This window comes from Perissodus microlepis, chromosome 12, assembly GCF_051167445.1.
Source record: "Perissodus microlepis isolate ML-2025 ecotype Zambia chromosome 12, ASM5116744v1, whole genome shotgun sequence".
In the NCBI taxonomy this organism is placed as follows: domain Eukaryota; kingdom Metazoa; phylum Chordata; class Actinopteri; order Cichliformes; family Cichlidae; genus Perissodus; species Perissodus microlepis.
This window is the reverse complement of record NC_140472.1, coordinates 36,947,443-36,961,299: the sequence shown is the minus strand read 5'-3', so window position 1 is coordinate 36,961,299 and position 13,857 is coordinate 36,947,443. Positions and strand designations below refer to the sequence as shown.

The window sequence follows — 13,857 nt, the reverse complement described above, 5'->3', positions numbered from 1 at the left end:
CAGAGCATGTGTGGCTGAAATAGGACGTGTTAGCAGTCCAGTACAGGACGTGGGAGCCTCACTCATGTTGGATCAGTTTAGTGAATGAGTGATAGTCACCCCTGTTTGGTTCTATGTTTGGACTTTTAGAAAATTTGATCAGATTTATGCAGAAATGTTGAAACGTACTCACAAACCTTCAGTGATTGGGAGGAAGCTCTCAGCGTCAGAGCAGGTAGCTCCGCCTCCCTCATGTTGACCATATTTGGTTATTCTTTCAGAATCTCTATCAGTGACCAGTGAGGAGTTCACCAATGGTACGTCAGATGTCTGTGTGATGTCACTGTTTCCACCCTGTGTGTTTGTCTCATCGCCCAATCAAACTGTTGCGCTCACCGTGTGATACCGCCCATTTTCCTAGCATCAGTGTGACTACCAGCTCCATCGGCCCGTGACTGACCGTCTGTCTCTCTGTCTGTCTGTCTCCAGTCGGAGGGCTCCTGCATCTCCATCCCGACCATCCAGACCAGCCTCTGACTCCGCCCTCTGACAGTCACACACACAAGCATACGAAACACGTGACCCGTGTGAAACGGCCGTTCCATCAGTGCTCCATATGTGGTTTCACAGCATGGACACTTTACTCAGATTTCCCTTTGGTCACATGCTGCACCAGACCAGCTCTGACTGGTTCAAACCTCAGACTTATTCCAGCCTGCTTAAACTGGTTCTAACTGGTTCTAATTCCAGCTTGATATTGATGGATGGGTTACTGGTACCAGCAGGATGATCCGAGCGGGTCCTGATGGTTTTTGTTTTAAACTCGGCTTCAGTGGTTCATATTAGTTCTAACTCAGCCATATTTGAATGGACTGCTTTCCAAATCTGCTCCTTGTTTGGGTCCATCTACTGGTTTCACTGGTTCCTGTCAGTTGTTCCGATATACCGGTACCAACTGGTTCTTGAGAAATCCAGCCCTGACGTAGACCTGGCTGGTTGGTTTGAACAGACTGGTTGCCCAACATGCTGGTACCAGCTGTTTTAGCCAGTTCTGGTTGGCTCCGGTAAGTTTCAGCAACTGGTTTCTTTACATCTAACAAGTTTCTGCTGGTTCCAGTCTGTTGGATCTTCTAACTGGTTTAAATGTATAAGCTGCTCACCGAACGCCCTGCTTACTGGTACCATCTGGTTCCATCAAGATCTACCGTGATCATGAGGATCACTGCTGGCTCTAACCAGTTCTGTTTGTACTCATGTGACCTCTGACCCCTGTACCAGTTGGCCTTTCTCCTCATTTACTCTTCTCCTCTTTTGCTTTCTGTCATTTTTTTCCCAGTCGTCCCAGTAAAGGTAGCCCCGCCCACGGAGAGAGTCCCCAGTCTTCGATTGAGGGTTAAGCTGAACGGAGTGTGTGTTTGTGTCTCACTGAAGCTGTGTTACTGTGAACCTTCGTAGTAATAAACATATTGATTATTATCAGCACTTATTCTGACTGTATAGCAGCTGATCAGCAATACATTGTGTGTAAATATGACGTTTGGTCACGCCGCAGACAGAAACACGTGACCTCAGCAGGTCTGTCAGTACTGTGGACGACTCCGGAGGAGACGAGGCGAGGAGGAGGTCTCTGCTCTGGATGTCCCAGCTGAGATCATCTTCATGTTCACTTCCTGTTCTGATCCATGGTGCCGTTTCTTTACAGTGTAAAGTTTACAGTTTTAACTTGTGTATTTATCTATTTATTGTATTATTTATTTTACTCTGCTGGAATTCCACGTTTGTTTCTGCTGGCATCTGTCCTTCCACCTGTAGCTGCACTGAACATGTGACATGTGTGGATTACCATGCACCATCCTCTAAGCACAAACATAGGCTGAAACCAGCTGTACACAGGCCTTGTGAACGGTCATGTAACTGGCTCAGTTTGTGCGTTTGTAACTGTCAAAGTTATGGACAGTACTGAATCCAGATGTTTCCAGAGATGGGCTGTGACCTCTCAGCTGGATCCAGGGACTCAATCAGTCTGTGCTCAGACTTTATGAGCGGTTCAGCAAAGACGGTGTAACAGATGGACGTAGCTGCCGTGATGTTTTATATTTTTGAATGCCAGTATGAAGCCATGAGACGAGCTTCTCTCACCATGGCCATCTCAGTGTGTTGACACATGTGTGACGATTGAGGGGTGGAGCCAAGAGGCCCGATGAGTTTTTCAGAAACATGCAGCGATCAAAATGTTTGAAATTGACTCGATCTGTTATTGGGTTCGAACTGAGACGAGCAGCAGGGACCAAAAACTCACCAGGAAGTGTTTACAGAGGTCACGGCCAGGGTGGTTTTTCAGAGACTTCTGTGGGACTGGCAAGTCTACCACAGCTAATGCCCCCTGGTGGCCATTACAAAGATTGCAGCTTTAGTGCGTCACGTTTCAGACCCAGAAGCTATGTCCATCTTTTATACCGTCTTTAAGGTGGGATAGTTAGCTGTGAGTTAGCTAGAATAAAGGTAGCTTAAGGTCAAATTTGATCCCTCCACAAATCAAATCCTGCTGATGCGGTTTCCGTTAAAGGTCAAATTCGGTCCGATGCCCTGAACCCTTCACATAGTAATCGGGCTGTTAGAGGTAGAGAGCTGTTATCACATCTACATCAGAGAGAGAAAAAATTGAAAAGCAGCACAGTGCTCGCTGAGCTCACCCACCTTCAGCTAACCATCCCGTCTTACCTCTGATCTACATCTGTTCCACAAATGTTTGTCCGGTGTAGCTATTGCATGGACCACGAAGCTACCAGCTGGTTCCAAATGGATCGTTGTGGTTCCTCCTTCCCTTTCCTGGTTCCAGCTGGTTCTACCTCTTCATCTAACGCCAGCAGGGTTGACATGTTTTTTGTTCTTCTTCATTTCCTCATTGGTTTATGGTGAGCTTCCTCTGATGTGAAGATCAGAGGAAGCTGTGACTGAAGCGATGAGGAGATAATGTTTGTGGAGGTGGCCCGGTTTCTCTGGAGGTGGGGTTGGTTTTGTGCTGCTTATGCGAGCAAAGTGTCAAGCGATCGTGTTTCCTGTTTGGATGTACCAGCTGATCTCCTCACTGTGTTGTGTTTGTTCTTCATGTTGTGGTGATTTTGTAGAGTTAGTTAAGCTCCGAGCAGCGTTCAGCGCCGCCACCGCCGCGGGGCATTAGCTGTGCCGTGTCGTCGTTGTCTACATTAACGTCTGCATGCTTGCCGTATGAGTTTATCAATCAGTAAAGTGTTGCACTTTGCTCTGCAGCGGCACACTCCACGCACCTCGGCCCCTCTCACACCTGTGCTTGTGCATAGTTACCTGTGTATGCTCTCAATATGAATCTATGTGCAGCGAATATGACGATATAGAAATGTACCATATATATGTGAGCAAAAAGCTAAACTAAATATGCAGCGGCCAACACTGTAGTGTGTGTGTGTGTACAAAAGAGAGAGTGTGTGTAGATCTGTTGTGTATTAGTGTCATGTGATCAGGGCCCAAAGAGATATGAATAAAGTTTGTGTGAATGAAGATGACTTTGACTCTTTATCACCCACTCACCTCCTGACACCATCATCAGTCACATGACATGTCACATGACCTCTTGATATGGGGTTTTCTACTTGATATGTTTCTCTTTCTCGCTCTGTCTCTAATTCATCCTAGCTAACATACATCAACATCCTGTTATCATCTAAGCTATGGGTTGTGTTAGGAAGCTAACGTCAGTTAATCACATATTTGAGGGGTCTAATAATGACCTATGACAGTTGTGCATCCACAGTCTGTATCACTGTATCTGAAATATAATTGGCTCAATTCAGACATTTAGTCATGTGAACTATCATTGTCTCCTGGTAAACCATAAATTCAAAATGTTTACATTTCCTCTACCGTGAACTACAGATCAATGAGGCTGTATCCCAATTCAGGGTCTGCAGCCTTAGAGTCCACAAGGGTCACGTACTCAAAGACCACTAAAGCCGGAAGTGAAATGGGACGGTCTAGCCTCCATCACGCTGCCCAGGTTGCCTAGCAACCATGATACTAACCGCTGGAAACGTTTCATACAGCTTTGTTTGACAGAAATGAAGGAGAAAATCTTTTGTCCATTTGTTTGTTTGTTTCTACAGGAGCTTTGCGTGATTTAATAAGTATCTGAGGCTGAGACCACAGGACTGTAAAACATGATAGTTGGGCTTCATTTCTGTACTGAACAGTCATTTTAAGATTAGCTTGTAAATAACAATTAGCTAATGTTGTTCATGAGACTAAAATCATCTCACTGTGGTAATGTAAATATAATATGGACAATATTATAGTTATTATATTAATCATTATTAGTTATTACAGCAGTGAGTTTGAACTCTGTGTCAAACACTGAGCTTCAGTAAAGATTCAAGTTGCAGTTATTTATATTTCCTGTCACCTTAAATCTTCACTCAAAGACAGGTATCTTTGACAGTGTATATATAGATGTATTATATATATAAGAGACAAATATTGTTCTTTTAATATGTTGGCCTTACTAAATTTGTTTCAATGCTTAGATATATGTGTAAAAAGCAAATGTACGAGCTGTGATAATTGTTTCTGATAGAATGAAGAGTAGACTGATATATGAAATATTCCTTTATTGGGTGAGAAAATCAGACCATGTCATAACTGCTTTAAGTCATACAGAATAGATATCAGAGCCTTAACCCTTTAAAGCCGGTGGGAGCGGGCATGCTCCATTTTGCATAACTATTTTTAAATCCCGGTAGCACTGCAACCACGTAAGCTGGCGCAATAATTTTTTTTGCATATGAATGAGTTGAGTTGTACTTACATCTTATGCCATCAGCTTGTCCTCGGTCACAGTTGCCTTCCACATATAGCTTTGCAAAAACTGCAAAAAAAGCACTTGCAGCAACAAAAACATAATATTCCAGAAACAGGCTTTGCCGATCTGATCAGCTGTTTGTAACACTTCCTACGTCCATCAGCGTGAAATTTCGCATGTCCGCCATGTCCTGCCCGAAACCAGAAGTGACGTCATTTTGCGGAAATGTAGTTTTTTACCATCAGGGCCTTAGGAGCCTATACTGGTGTTTTTAAAAGTTATGTTTGACTTTGTGACTTTCTGTGTCGTTTCTGGGATGCTGAGGACTCATATTGCACTGCTGGAAATAGTTTATTTTGATGCATATGCTGTTATTTTGCAAATTTGCAATATAATATTTATTTTCGTTTTTCCTGCAGTATATAAAAATTGGTGTATTTAAAAAATAAAACTATGAAGACACTTAAAATAAATTTCCTGTGGTGGGAAACTATTTTGTGCAACTTTTTTGTATTTACAGTTTTGAGGTATAAGCCTCTTAAATTTCTCTAACTAGAAATATATGTTAAAAAACAAAAACGATTTTCAATTTTTTTGTAGTTTATTGCATTTTTTGCAATTTATGTATAAAATATATTTTTATTATTACTATGCACTTAATGCATACATATTATTAAAATTTGGGCTATAATACTTGTATTGATGTATATCAACTTGAAATGCTCCCAAAAATGGCACTACAGCATGTAAAAATATAATATAAGCTCTAGCGGACTTGGTTCTATGCTAGGTCTTAAAGGGTTAAACAGGCTGACTTCTGCTAAATGGGTCAAACTGGGCAGAAAGTCTACAAACACATAACATCCTTATAGAATATGATGTAACACTATAGATCAACTTACCTCAGAATATATAAAGCATATAAACAATTACAGCAACATGATGCAACAAACACAGCAGTGCTACTGATCCAAAATACTCAAAGCTTCATAGAACTGAAACAAACATTTATTTTTAGCTCCATTCTACTGCTGATACATATTTTAGGTTTCTGAACATTAAACTTGTTGCTGCCTTTCATAGTGTGTAACTTGAAGGCCCTGAGTACTTTCTCCCACACTGAAAACACTGGGATGATAACATTATTTGAACATTACCTAATAAGACTGATTCAGGACAGACAGTTAGTTATGTTAAACTTTCCTAGCAGTCCTTCACAAACAGGGAACAGTCTGTCTATTCTCTCCATCTGTCAGCTGCTGCTGGCTCTTCCTCCTCCTCTTCCTCACACACTGCTGAGTTTGTCCTAGTGGATCATCAGGGGTGCAAAGCCTCACAGATGATGTGCAGCAGTGGGTCCCTCAGTCTGTCCTCACTCTGGACACTTGCAGTCGTCACACATGGAAATCAAATGTGTGATAAGCTGCAGGATTCAAACACAAGTGTAACTTATAAACACATGTTCATACTTTTATTCCACAATCAGAGAGAAAGAAACAGAGAGAGAGTGCAGGACAGACAGACAGGTGACAGTCTCAGGTGTATACACTGCCTCCGCTTCAGCTTCAGCCTCGCCTGGTCCAGCCTCTGCCTCCGCCTCGTCTGGTGCTGCGGGGGCCACGCAGCCTTCAGGTCCCCAACTGCTGCCTCAACATCGTCGGTCATCTGCCAGGCCACTTGTTGGGCATCGTCGCCACTGTGGGCGACCTCCTGAACGCCGCCACTGCCTTCCGAATGGCCAGCCTCCAGACTTGCTCTGTCGCTGCCTCTGCCGTCCGCACAGTTGGCCCCCAGAACTGTTTGCCCGTTGCCGCTGTTGCCGTCCACGTGGCCGGCCTCCGGACCTGCCCCGTTGCCGCTGCCTTTCGCACGGTCGGCCTCCGGAACTGAACTGTTTTGCCCTCCTGCGCTGTCGGCCTCCGGGTCGGCCCCCTGAACTGTTTGTTGGGTTTGTTTTTCTTGACCATCAGTGAAGTTTGTTTTTGGACTCTGGGGGACGGGGCTATGGCTCCCCACACTCCCTAGCAATTACATTGAGAAACCTTTTGAATACAAGCGTGCTGATGCACACAGGTGTAAACACAGGTGTACACACAGGTGTTCACAGACACAAACTACACCTTTCTTGGCTGCTACCTCAAAGCACATTGTGCGCTGTTGATCTTACGTGCTGCACAATAACATGTAATATTTAGTAGCTACTGTTATCTACTGTTAGCTAGTTTATTGTGATGGTGTTGTATTTATTATGTTGCTCTTTCTTGTTTGTTTTCTCTTCTGGTTTTTTATCTCCATACAGGTGATCCAGGTGTTTTGTTTCTTTTTTTTTTCCTCTCCCCTTTCTCACCATCTCTTCTCCCCTCTATTTTTTCTTTCTCTCGCTCTCTTTCTTTCATTTTTTCTCCCTGTCCTATCCCCCAGTCATGTCTGTCCTGTCTGTAACAACCGAAAATCAAATCAAATAAATACATAATTATAATAAAGGTCAATCAAATGGACCAATATGGCCATGATGATCCAATTGGTAAAGATCCAAATGGGACAGGCAAAAAAAACACCCCCCAAAAAAAAAAAAAAACCCCATTTGCACATAAATAATTGACACAATATTCAGTACTTACTTTTAAGTGTTACTCTTCGGCCGCTCTGCTTCAGCCGTCTGCCGTTTTTTGGGGGCAAAATTATCCACACCCACCGCCGCGCTATGAAGTCTGGGATATGTTGGGCCATACACCGCCACATCCTTAAAAGTCAGGGAAATGAAGGACGCATTTCGAGCAGCCTTTGATTTGGGACAGCCTTCGTCGTGTCACTGTGACGTAATCGGCTTTAAAATGCGGCCTTTAAGGCTGCAGACCCTGAATTGGGATACAGCCTTAGTATTGGACAGATGGGGTGTACCACTGTCAGAGAGGTGCATTGAAACAATCAGTGACTTTTCTTTCTTTTTTTTAATTCAAGTGTTTATTGAAGTTATGCAAAAAAAATAAAATGAAACGTACAATATTTGATATTTGATGGATAAAGAAAAAGAAGAGAGAACAAAACAAAACACACAAAACAAAGAAACATACGTACAGACAGGTATAGTATGTAACTATATACATCCAGAGAGAGGGCAACTGAAAAGCCAACACTTTCAGTAGCAGATGGTGACATAGCATTAGTACATGTTATTATCAAAAACAAAACAAGCAAACAAAGGTTTACCCAACCATTCCTTCAATGATGAATATCAGCGATATCTGGCCTTATAGGACTCATATAGTGGAGCCATTTTCCCCAGTGTTTTACAAATTTCTCATACTCAAAATTCAATAAAAAAGTAATCTTTTCCATCTTGTAAATTTAAAAAGTTACATCAATCCAGCTGTTTAATGTTGGAGAATCCTTGCAGCCAGTAGCACACCAAATAACTATTTATCTATACCCTTTATGTCTGAGGGTATGAACCCCAAAAATATGGATTTAAAATCAAAGGGTAAATATGTACCAAATATGTTTTGCATCACTTTGTGGACTTCTCTCCAATAGTTCTTAATATTCTTACAATCCCAAAATATATGGTAGTGGTGTGCTGTTTCGTAGCCACAGTTCCTCCAACATTCACAACTTCCTTCATCATAATGTGCCTTTATAGCTGGGGTAATGAAAAAAAACGAGCGAAACTTTTCCAGCAGAATTCCTTCTATACATATGATTTTGTACTTTTCCAATGAAAAGAACAGATGTTCTGCCATTCCTCTTCTGTAATTGCCAGACTTCCCTCTTTCTCCCATCTTTCTTTTATATACTTTGTTGAATAATTGCTGAGATCATGAAGACTTTTGTGTATTTGTGAGATTACACCTTTCTTAAATCAGTGACTTTTCAACTTCATTGTTGTCACCTGGTCAGCTATAAAGAGATCATCAATCAGTACAGGACAGCCTTGAATCAGTGTCGGGTTTCGCCAACAGTTTTTTAGTGACCATAATGAGGGTTCAGACGAAAGCTCAACATTATTTAATGACGTTGCTCTTTGATCCAATCCTTCAACTGTTAGGGTTATCTCATGAAACACTTCTGCAAACTCACTGAAACAGATTAAACTGAAACACGATACTTAAACACGTAGTGACCCTACACAAAACTAAGACCACCAGTGTGTTCTTGTTTTTGGTTTCTTTTCCATTATTGCACTTGCACAGTGTTTTCGGTTTGGCACCAACGCTCTGTTCAACTCCTCAGCTTTCCAGCTGGCTCTCCCATCACTCCTGGCGTTACTAAAAAATTGAGAGACCTGATTACGCAAGTAGTAGATGCTAGTCTGGACAGATTTACTACTCAGTAATTCATACAGCTCTTTTAGTGTGCGAGACATAAAAGTGCCCTGGTCAGTCAGTATCTCTTTCAGGATACCAGCTTTGGACATGACCTGAAACATTGGCTGTGCCACACTCTTTGCTGAAATACTGCGCAGTGGCACTGCTTCAGGATATCTAATTGCAAAATTCACTGGAACTAATACAAAGTAATATCCAAGTGCACTCTGGTGAACAGGCCCAATGGGGTCCATGCCAATGCGCTCAAATGGGTCATCCATTAATGGTAATGGGCAGAAAGGTGTGTTATTACTGAAACGTGTTTTTTCTGAAATGTGTTTTTCATGAAACGTGCTTTTACTAAAACATGTATTTACCAAAACAGGTTTGTTACTGAAACATGTTTTTAGTGAAACATGTTTTTAGTAACACAGATTTGGTAATGAAACACGTTTTTACTGAAACATAGTTTTAGTGAAACAGGTTTTTAGTCAAATAGGTTGGCAGCTGAAACACATTTTTACTGAAACATAGTTTTAGTGAAACAGGTTTTTAGTAAAAAAAGGTTGGCAGCTGAAACACGTTTTTACTGAAACGTTTTTAGTGAAACAGGTTTGTTACTGAAACATGTTTTTACTGAAACAGGTTTGTTACTGAAACAGGTTTTTACTGAAACATGTTTTTACTGAAACAGGTTTGTTATTGAAACACGTTTTTACTGAAACATGTTTTTACTTTTTTTTTTTGTTGTTTTTTTGTTTTTTTGTTTTTTTGCCTGTCCCGTTTGGCTCTTTTGCCATCAGAATTATTGTCTAAAGGCAAAGAAAGATGCCCAACGGATTTACTTTACCAAATTGACCATCCCAGCCTTGCCGTAATGGTCCATTTGATTCACCTTTTATTGTTTATTTTATTTTCACTTGCTGAATACGGGACAGACTTGACTGGGGGAAAGAAGGGGAGAAAGAAAGAGGGAAAGAGAAACAGCTGAGAAGAGGGACAAGGGCAAAAAACAAAAACCAACAGAATGGGCAGAAAAAGAAAAAAAAGTGCATCTATCGATCACCTGGATCACCTGTTGAGAAAGAAAAAAGAAAACAAGTAGAGGAGAACAAGAGTAATAGAATAAACAACATCACAATGATATATGGGAATATGACAGTAAATACTAAATATTAAACATTATTGTGCAGCACATAAGATCAACAGAACACAGTGTGCTTTGAGGTAGGAGCCAAAAAGGGTGTAGTTTGTGGGTGTGATCAACCGTGTGTACACCTGTGAGCATGGACGCGCTTGTTTTTTTAAAAGGTTCCTTCATGTAATGATCTGCTAGAGGGTGTGGGGAGCCACTGCCCCGTCCTCCAGGGCATGAAGCAGGTATGGAGGAGATCAAAACTCCAGACATCCAGAGGCCCCCAGAACACAAGAGACCAAGGAAGACCAACAGAGGGGCAGCCGCGCCACTGTCCCAGAAAGAGCTGAGGAGAGTCCCAGATGAGGGCTCACCCAGCAGCCGCGGAGCAGAAGCCAGGGGGGGTTGCAGTGACGCGCCCGTGAGCTCCGCCGGCAGCCAGCTGTGCCTGAGTGACCGAGCCCCAGGCCGAGAGGCCGGGGGCACCCCACCTCCGAAGTGGCCCGAGCGAGCCCCAGGCTCCAGGCCCCGATAAGCGGCCGCCAAGGAGTGAGCCGGTGTGTACCTGGACGCCCATCCCCAGACACAAAGAACCACCAACGCACCGATGTCTGAGGGAGTCCGCCACTGGCAGGGGAAGTGGTGGTGGGGGGGGGGAGATAGGCCTCCAAACCTTGAAGGGCCTGAGATGTCCCCAGAGAGGTGGCGTCTGATACCCAACCTGACATATAGACACAGACATACAGGCACACACAGATACAAACATCCATTCCCACCTTCATGCTCTCATATGCACTTACTCCACACTCAACCAACGTGGAGACAAACATAAAGAGACGCTGTACACACAATCACACTCCCCAAGCGTACTCTACAAACCGGGTCTAGGTACCCTTGCCCCTGGAGGGGGGAACTGCACCCAGACCCAGGTGGTGTAACCCTTTTCCCTGCGGTGGGGAGAGGCAGACCGCCCCGACTCCGCAGCAGCAGGGAGGCCCCACACTCCAGACCGCAGTCGGACGGCCAACTCCTCCTTCTAGCCCCCCCGCTCCAGCAGGCCGCAGAGAACGGGGGTGAGAGAAGACTCCAAACCTCCCTCCACCCGCTCATTGTAGTGTTGATGCATGTGTGTTCTAAGGTGCATTTAAAACCCAGGAGGGCATGGAGCTACCTGCCAGAGAGCAGCAGGTAAGCGCATAGTCCCTCCTGCTAGCCCTCAATGTCTACGTGTATTTAAAATTGAGAGGTGGGCAACGACGCCAGGGGTAAGGTGTACACCCTGATGGTCTTTTGGAATCCGTGTAGCGTGCCCACCCCCAAGATCCTATATGTATGTGTAATGAGAGTGTGAGTAATGTGAATGTCTAAGTTGTGGGATAAAATTGAGGCAGAGGCAGCCAGAAGGGGACAGGGGGTGGGGGTGGGGGGGGGGGGGGTAGCCTCCTCTGCACCCTGGTGACACACCCCTACTCCAAGGCCCTGCATGTGTGGGTGGTTGTGGTGGAGCGGGAAGAGGGAGGCAGCTGGAGATGGGGAGGGAAGGAAGGGAGGGGCAAGTGACCCCTCCCTGGGGCCAGCTCCCCCGCTGACCCCAGTAGGCACCCCCATACTCCGCGACCCGCCAGGGAAAGGGGGCCCAGGCCCATCCAGACCGGGGCCCAGTGCAGCAGCGCCGCCCGGCCCCACAGAGCCCGGGACAGTCCACCCAACCCCACCACAGAGAAAACTGCACCCACCCCACCATCCACTCATATTCCAGACTACATAAGACAATAGACGCCCAGGCTGAGATCTTCCTCCACCTCTCCTGTATCTCCCCCTCCTGCAGAGAGAGTTCCTGAAGAGAGGAAAGCTCCTGCAAGATGTGACAACCTCTCTCACCAGTTGAAGAGCCCCCCAGGTGGCTCGACGCACTGGCGGCACCCTGCGCCAGGGCTGGGCCCCCATGCACCCACCCGCCCACAGCCCCGGCAACACACCAACCAGGACCCAAGCCCCCGAGGCCCGGCCAGGGCCCCAGCCCAGAGACGGAGCACCCCCAGAACCTCACGCCCATCCCGGACCCACCCAGGGGCAGCCAGGCTACCAGGTCAGTAACCCACGTCCGTCAGCACAGACCCTCCCCTAGCCCCGCTGCACGCAGCCACGAGGAAACCGTCACCTGAGAGCCAACAGAGCCCCTAATTGGACACGACCGCTACCCCGGGTTGAGCCCCCCAAGAAAGATGCCTCCGAGGAACCCCCCGACGCCCTAAGCCCGTCCCTACCCCCACACCAATCACAACAGTGAAGGCGGGACCAAACTATGACCCCCCACCCCCACTAGGTGATGAAGCTGATCAAAGGAGCCCAGAGCAATTGATCTGATGTGGTGGCAGAGGCTGTATCAAGACTAATGTAATCTAATAGATAATTTCTATATTGGTTAGAATTAAGATTATTTTTATTTTTCCAGTTCATGAGGACTGTTTTCTTGGCTATGCATAGGGCAGTATTCTTTTCTGAAGTGACATTATCTAAGCTGCCCAACAAACACACTAAGGGGGAAGTTGGAATGTTACATTTCAGACACTTTGATAAGTCTTCACATATCTCGCACCAAAACTTCTGAACTGGTGGACAGAACCAAAGAGCGTGGATATAATTGTCCGGTGAATTGGTTTGGCAGTGTGAGCAGTTGTTGGTAGACGTAAAGCCCATCTTGAACATCCGATGACCTGTATAGTGCACTCTATGTAATATTTTGTATTGAATTAATTGAAGACTGGGATTTCTGATTAGATGAAAGGTTTTTAAGCAAGTCTGAGACCAGAAGTTTAGGTCTAAGTTAACTGATAAATCCGCTTCCCATTTTGCAGTAGGAAGTGATATTGATTCATCTGTTTTAGAAAACATTCTGTATATTTTGGATAGTAATTTGGGGGTTTTAAGAGTAAGAAATTGAACCACACTTGGTGGTGTTTGTAGTTCAACTTGACCCAGTTTAAATTTCTTTTTTACTATGGATTTAATTTGTTGATATTCTAAAAATCTTTTCTTGTTGATCCCATATTGTGTAACTAGTCCGTCAAATGAAATAAATTCTGTTCCTTCTAGTATATGTTCTAAATATTTGATTCCTTTACCACTCCAATCTGAAAAGTTTATCATATTATTGTTTTGTAATATGTCAGGGTTGTTCCAGATAGGTGTACGTTTGCATGGGATTAATGAAGACTCCGTCAATTTTAGAAACTCCCACCATGCTGTCAGAGAAGAGCTGATGTTGATGCTTTTAAAGCATTCATGTCGTTGGATGTTTGAGCTGATAAATGGTAGATCTGAAATCTCTAGATTATTGCAAAGTGCCTGTTCTACATCTAGCCAAGGTTCATCTAAGAGGGTATGTTTTAGCCATCCTGAGATAAACTGAAGCCTGTTGGCTAAGAAGTAGTGCTGAAAGTTAGGTAGTTCTAATCCTCCTTTATCCTTGGTCTTTTGTAGTGTTTTTAAGCTTATACGTGGGGGTTTATTTTTCCAAAGGAATTTGGACATACATGAATCTAGAGATCTGAACCAATCTTGTGGCGGTTTAGTTGGGATCATTGAGAATAAATAATTTATTTTTG

At 44.2% G+C, this 13,857-nt stretch overlaps 1 protein-coding gene across 2 annotated transcripts in view; it reads left to right on the top strand.

The window, feature by feature from the left end:
* Positions 1 to 3,516, top strand: part of LOC146376974 (dynamin-1-like) — a 24,907-nt gene extending 21,391 nt beyond the window's left edge. For both annotated transcript variants that reach the window (XM_084945470.1, XM_084945471.1), the window contains one exon: positions 1,316 to 3,516. In XM_084945470.1, the coding sequence (XP_084801596.1) occupies positions 1,316 to 1,376 (61 nt within the window). In that variant the 3' untranslated portion in view covers positions 1,377 to 3,516. The remainder of the gene's footprint in view (positions 1 to 1,315) is intronic.
* Positions 3,517 to 13,857: the final 10,341 nt, after the last annotated feature.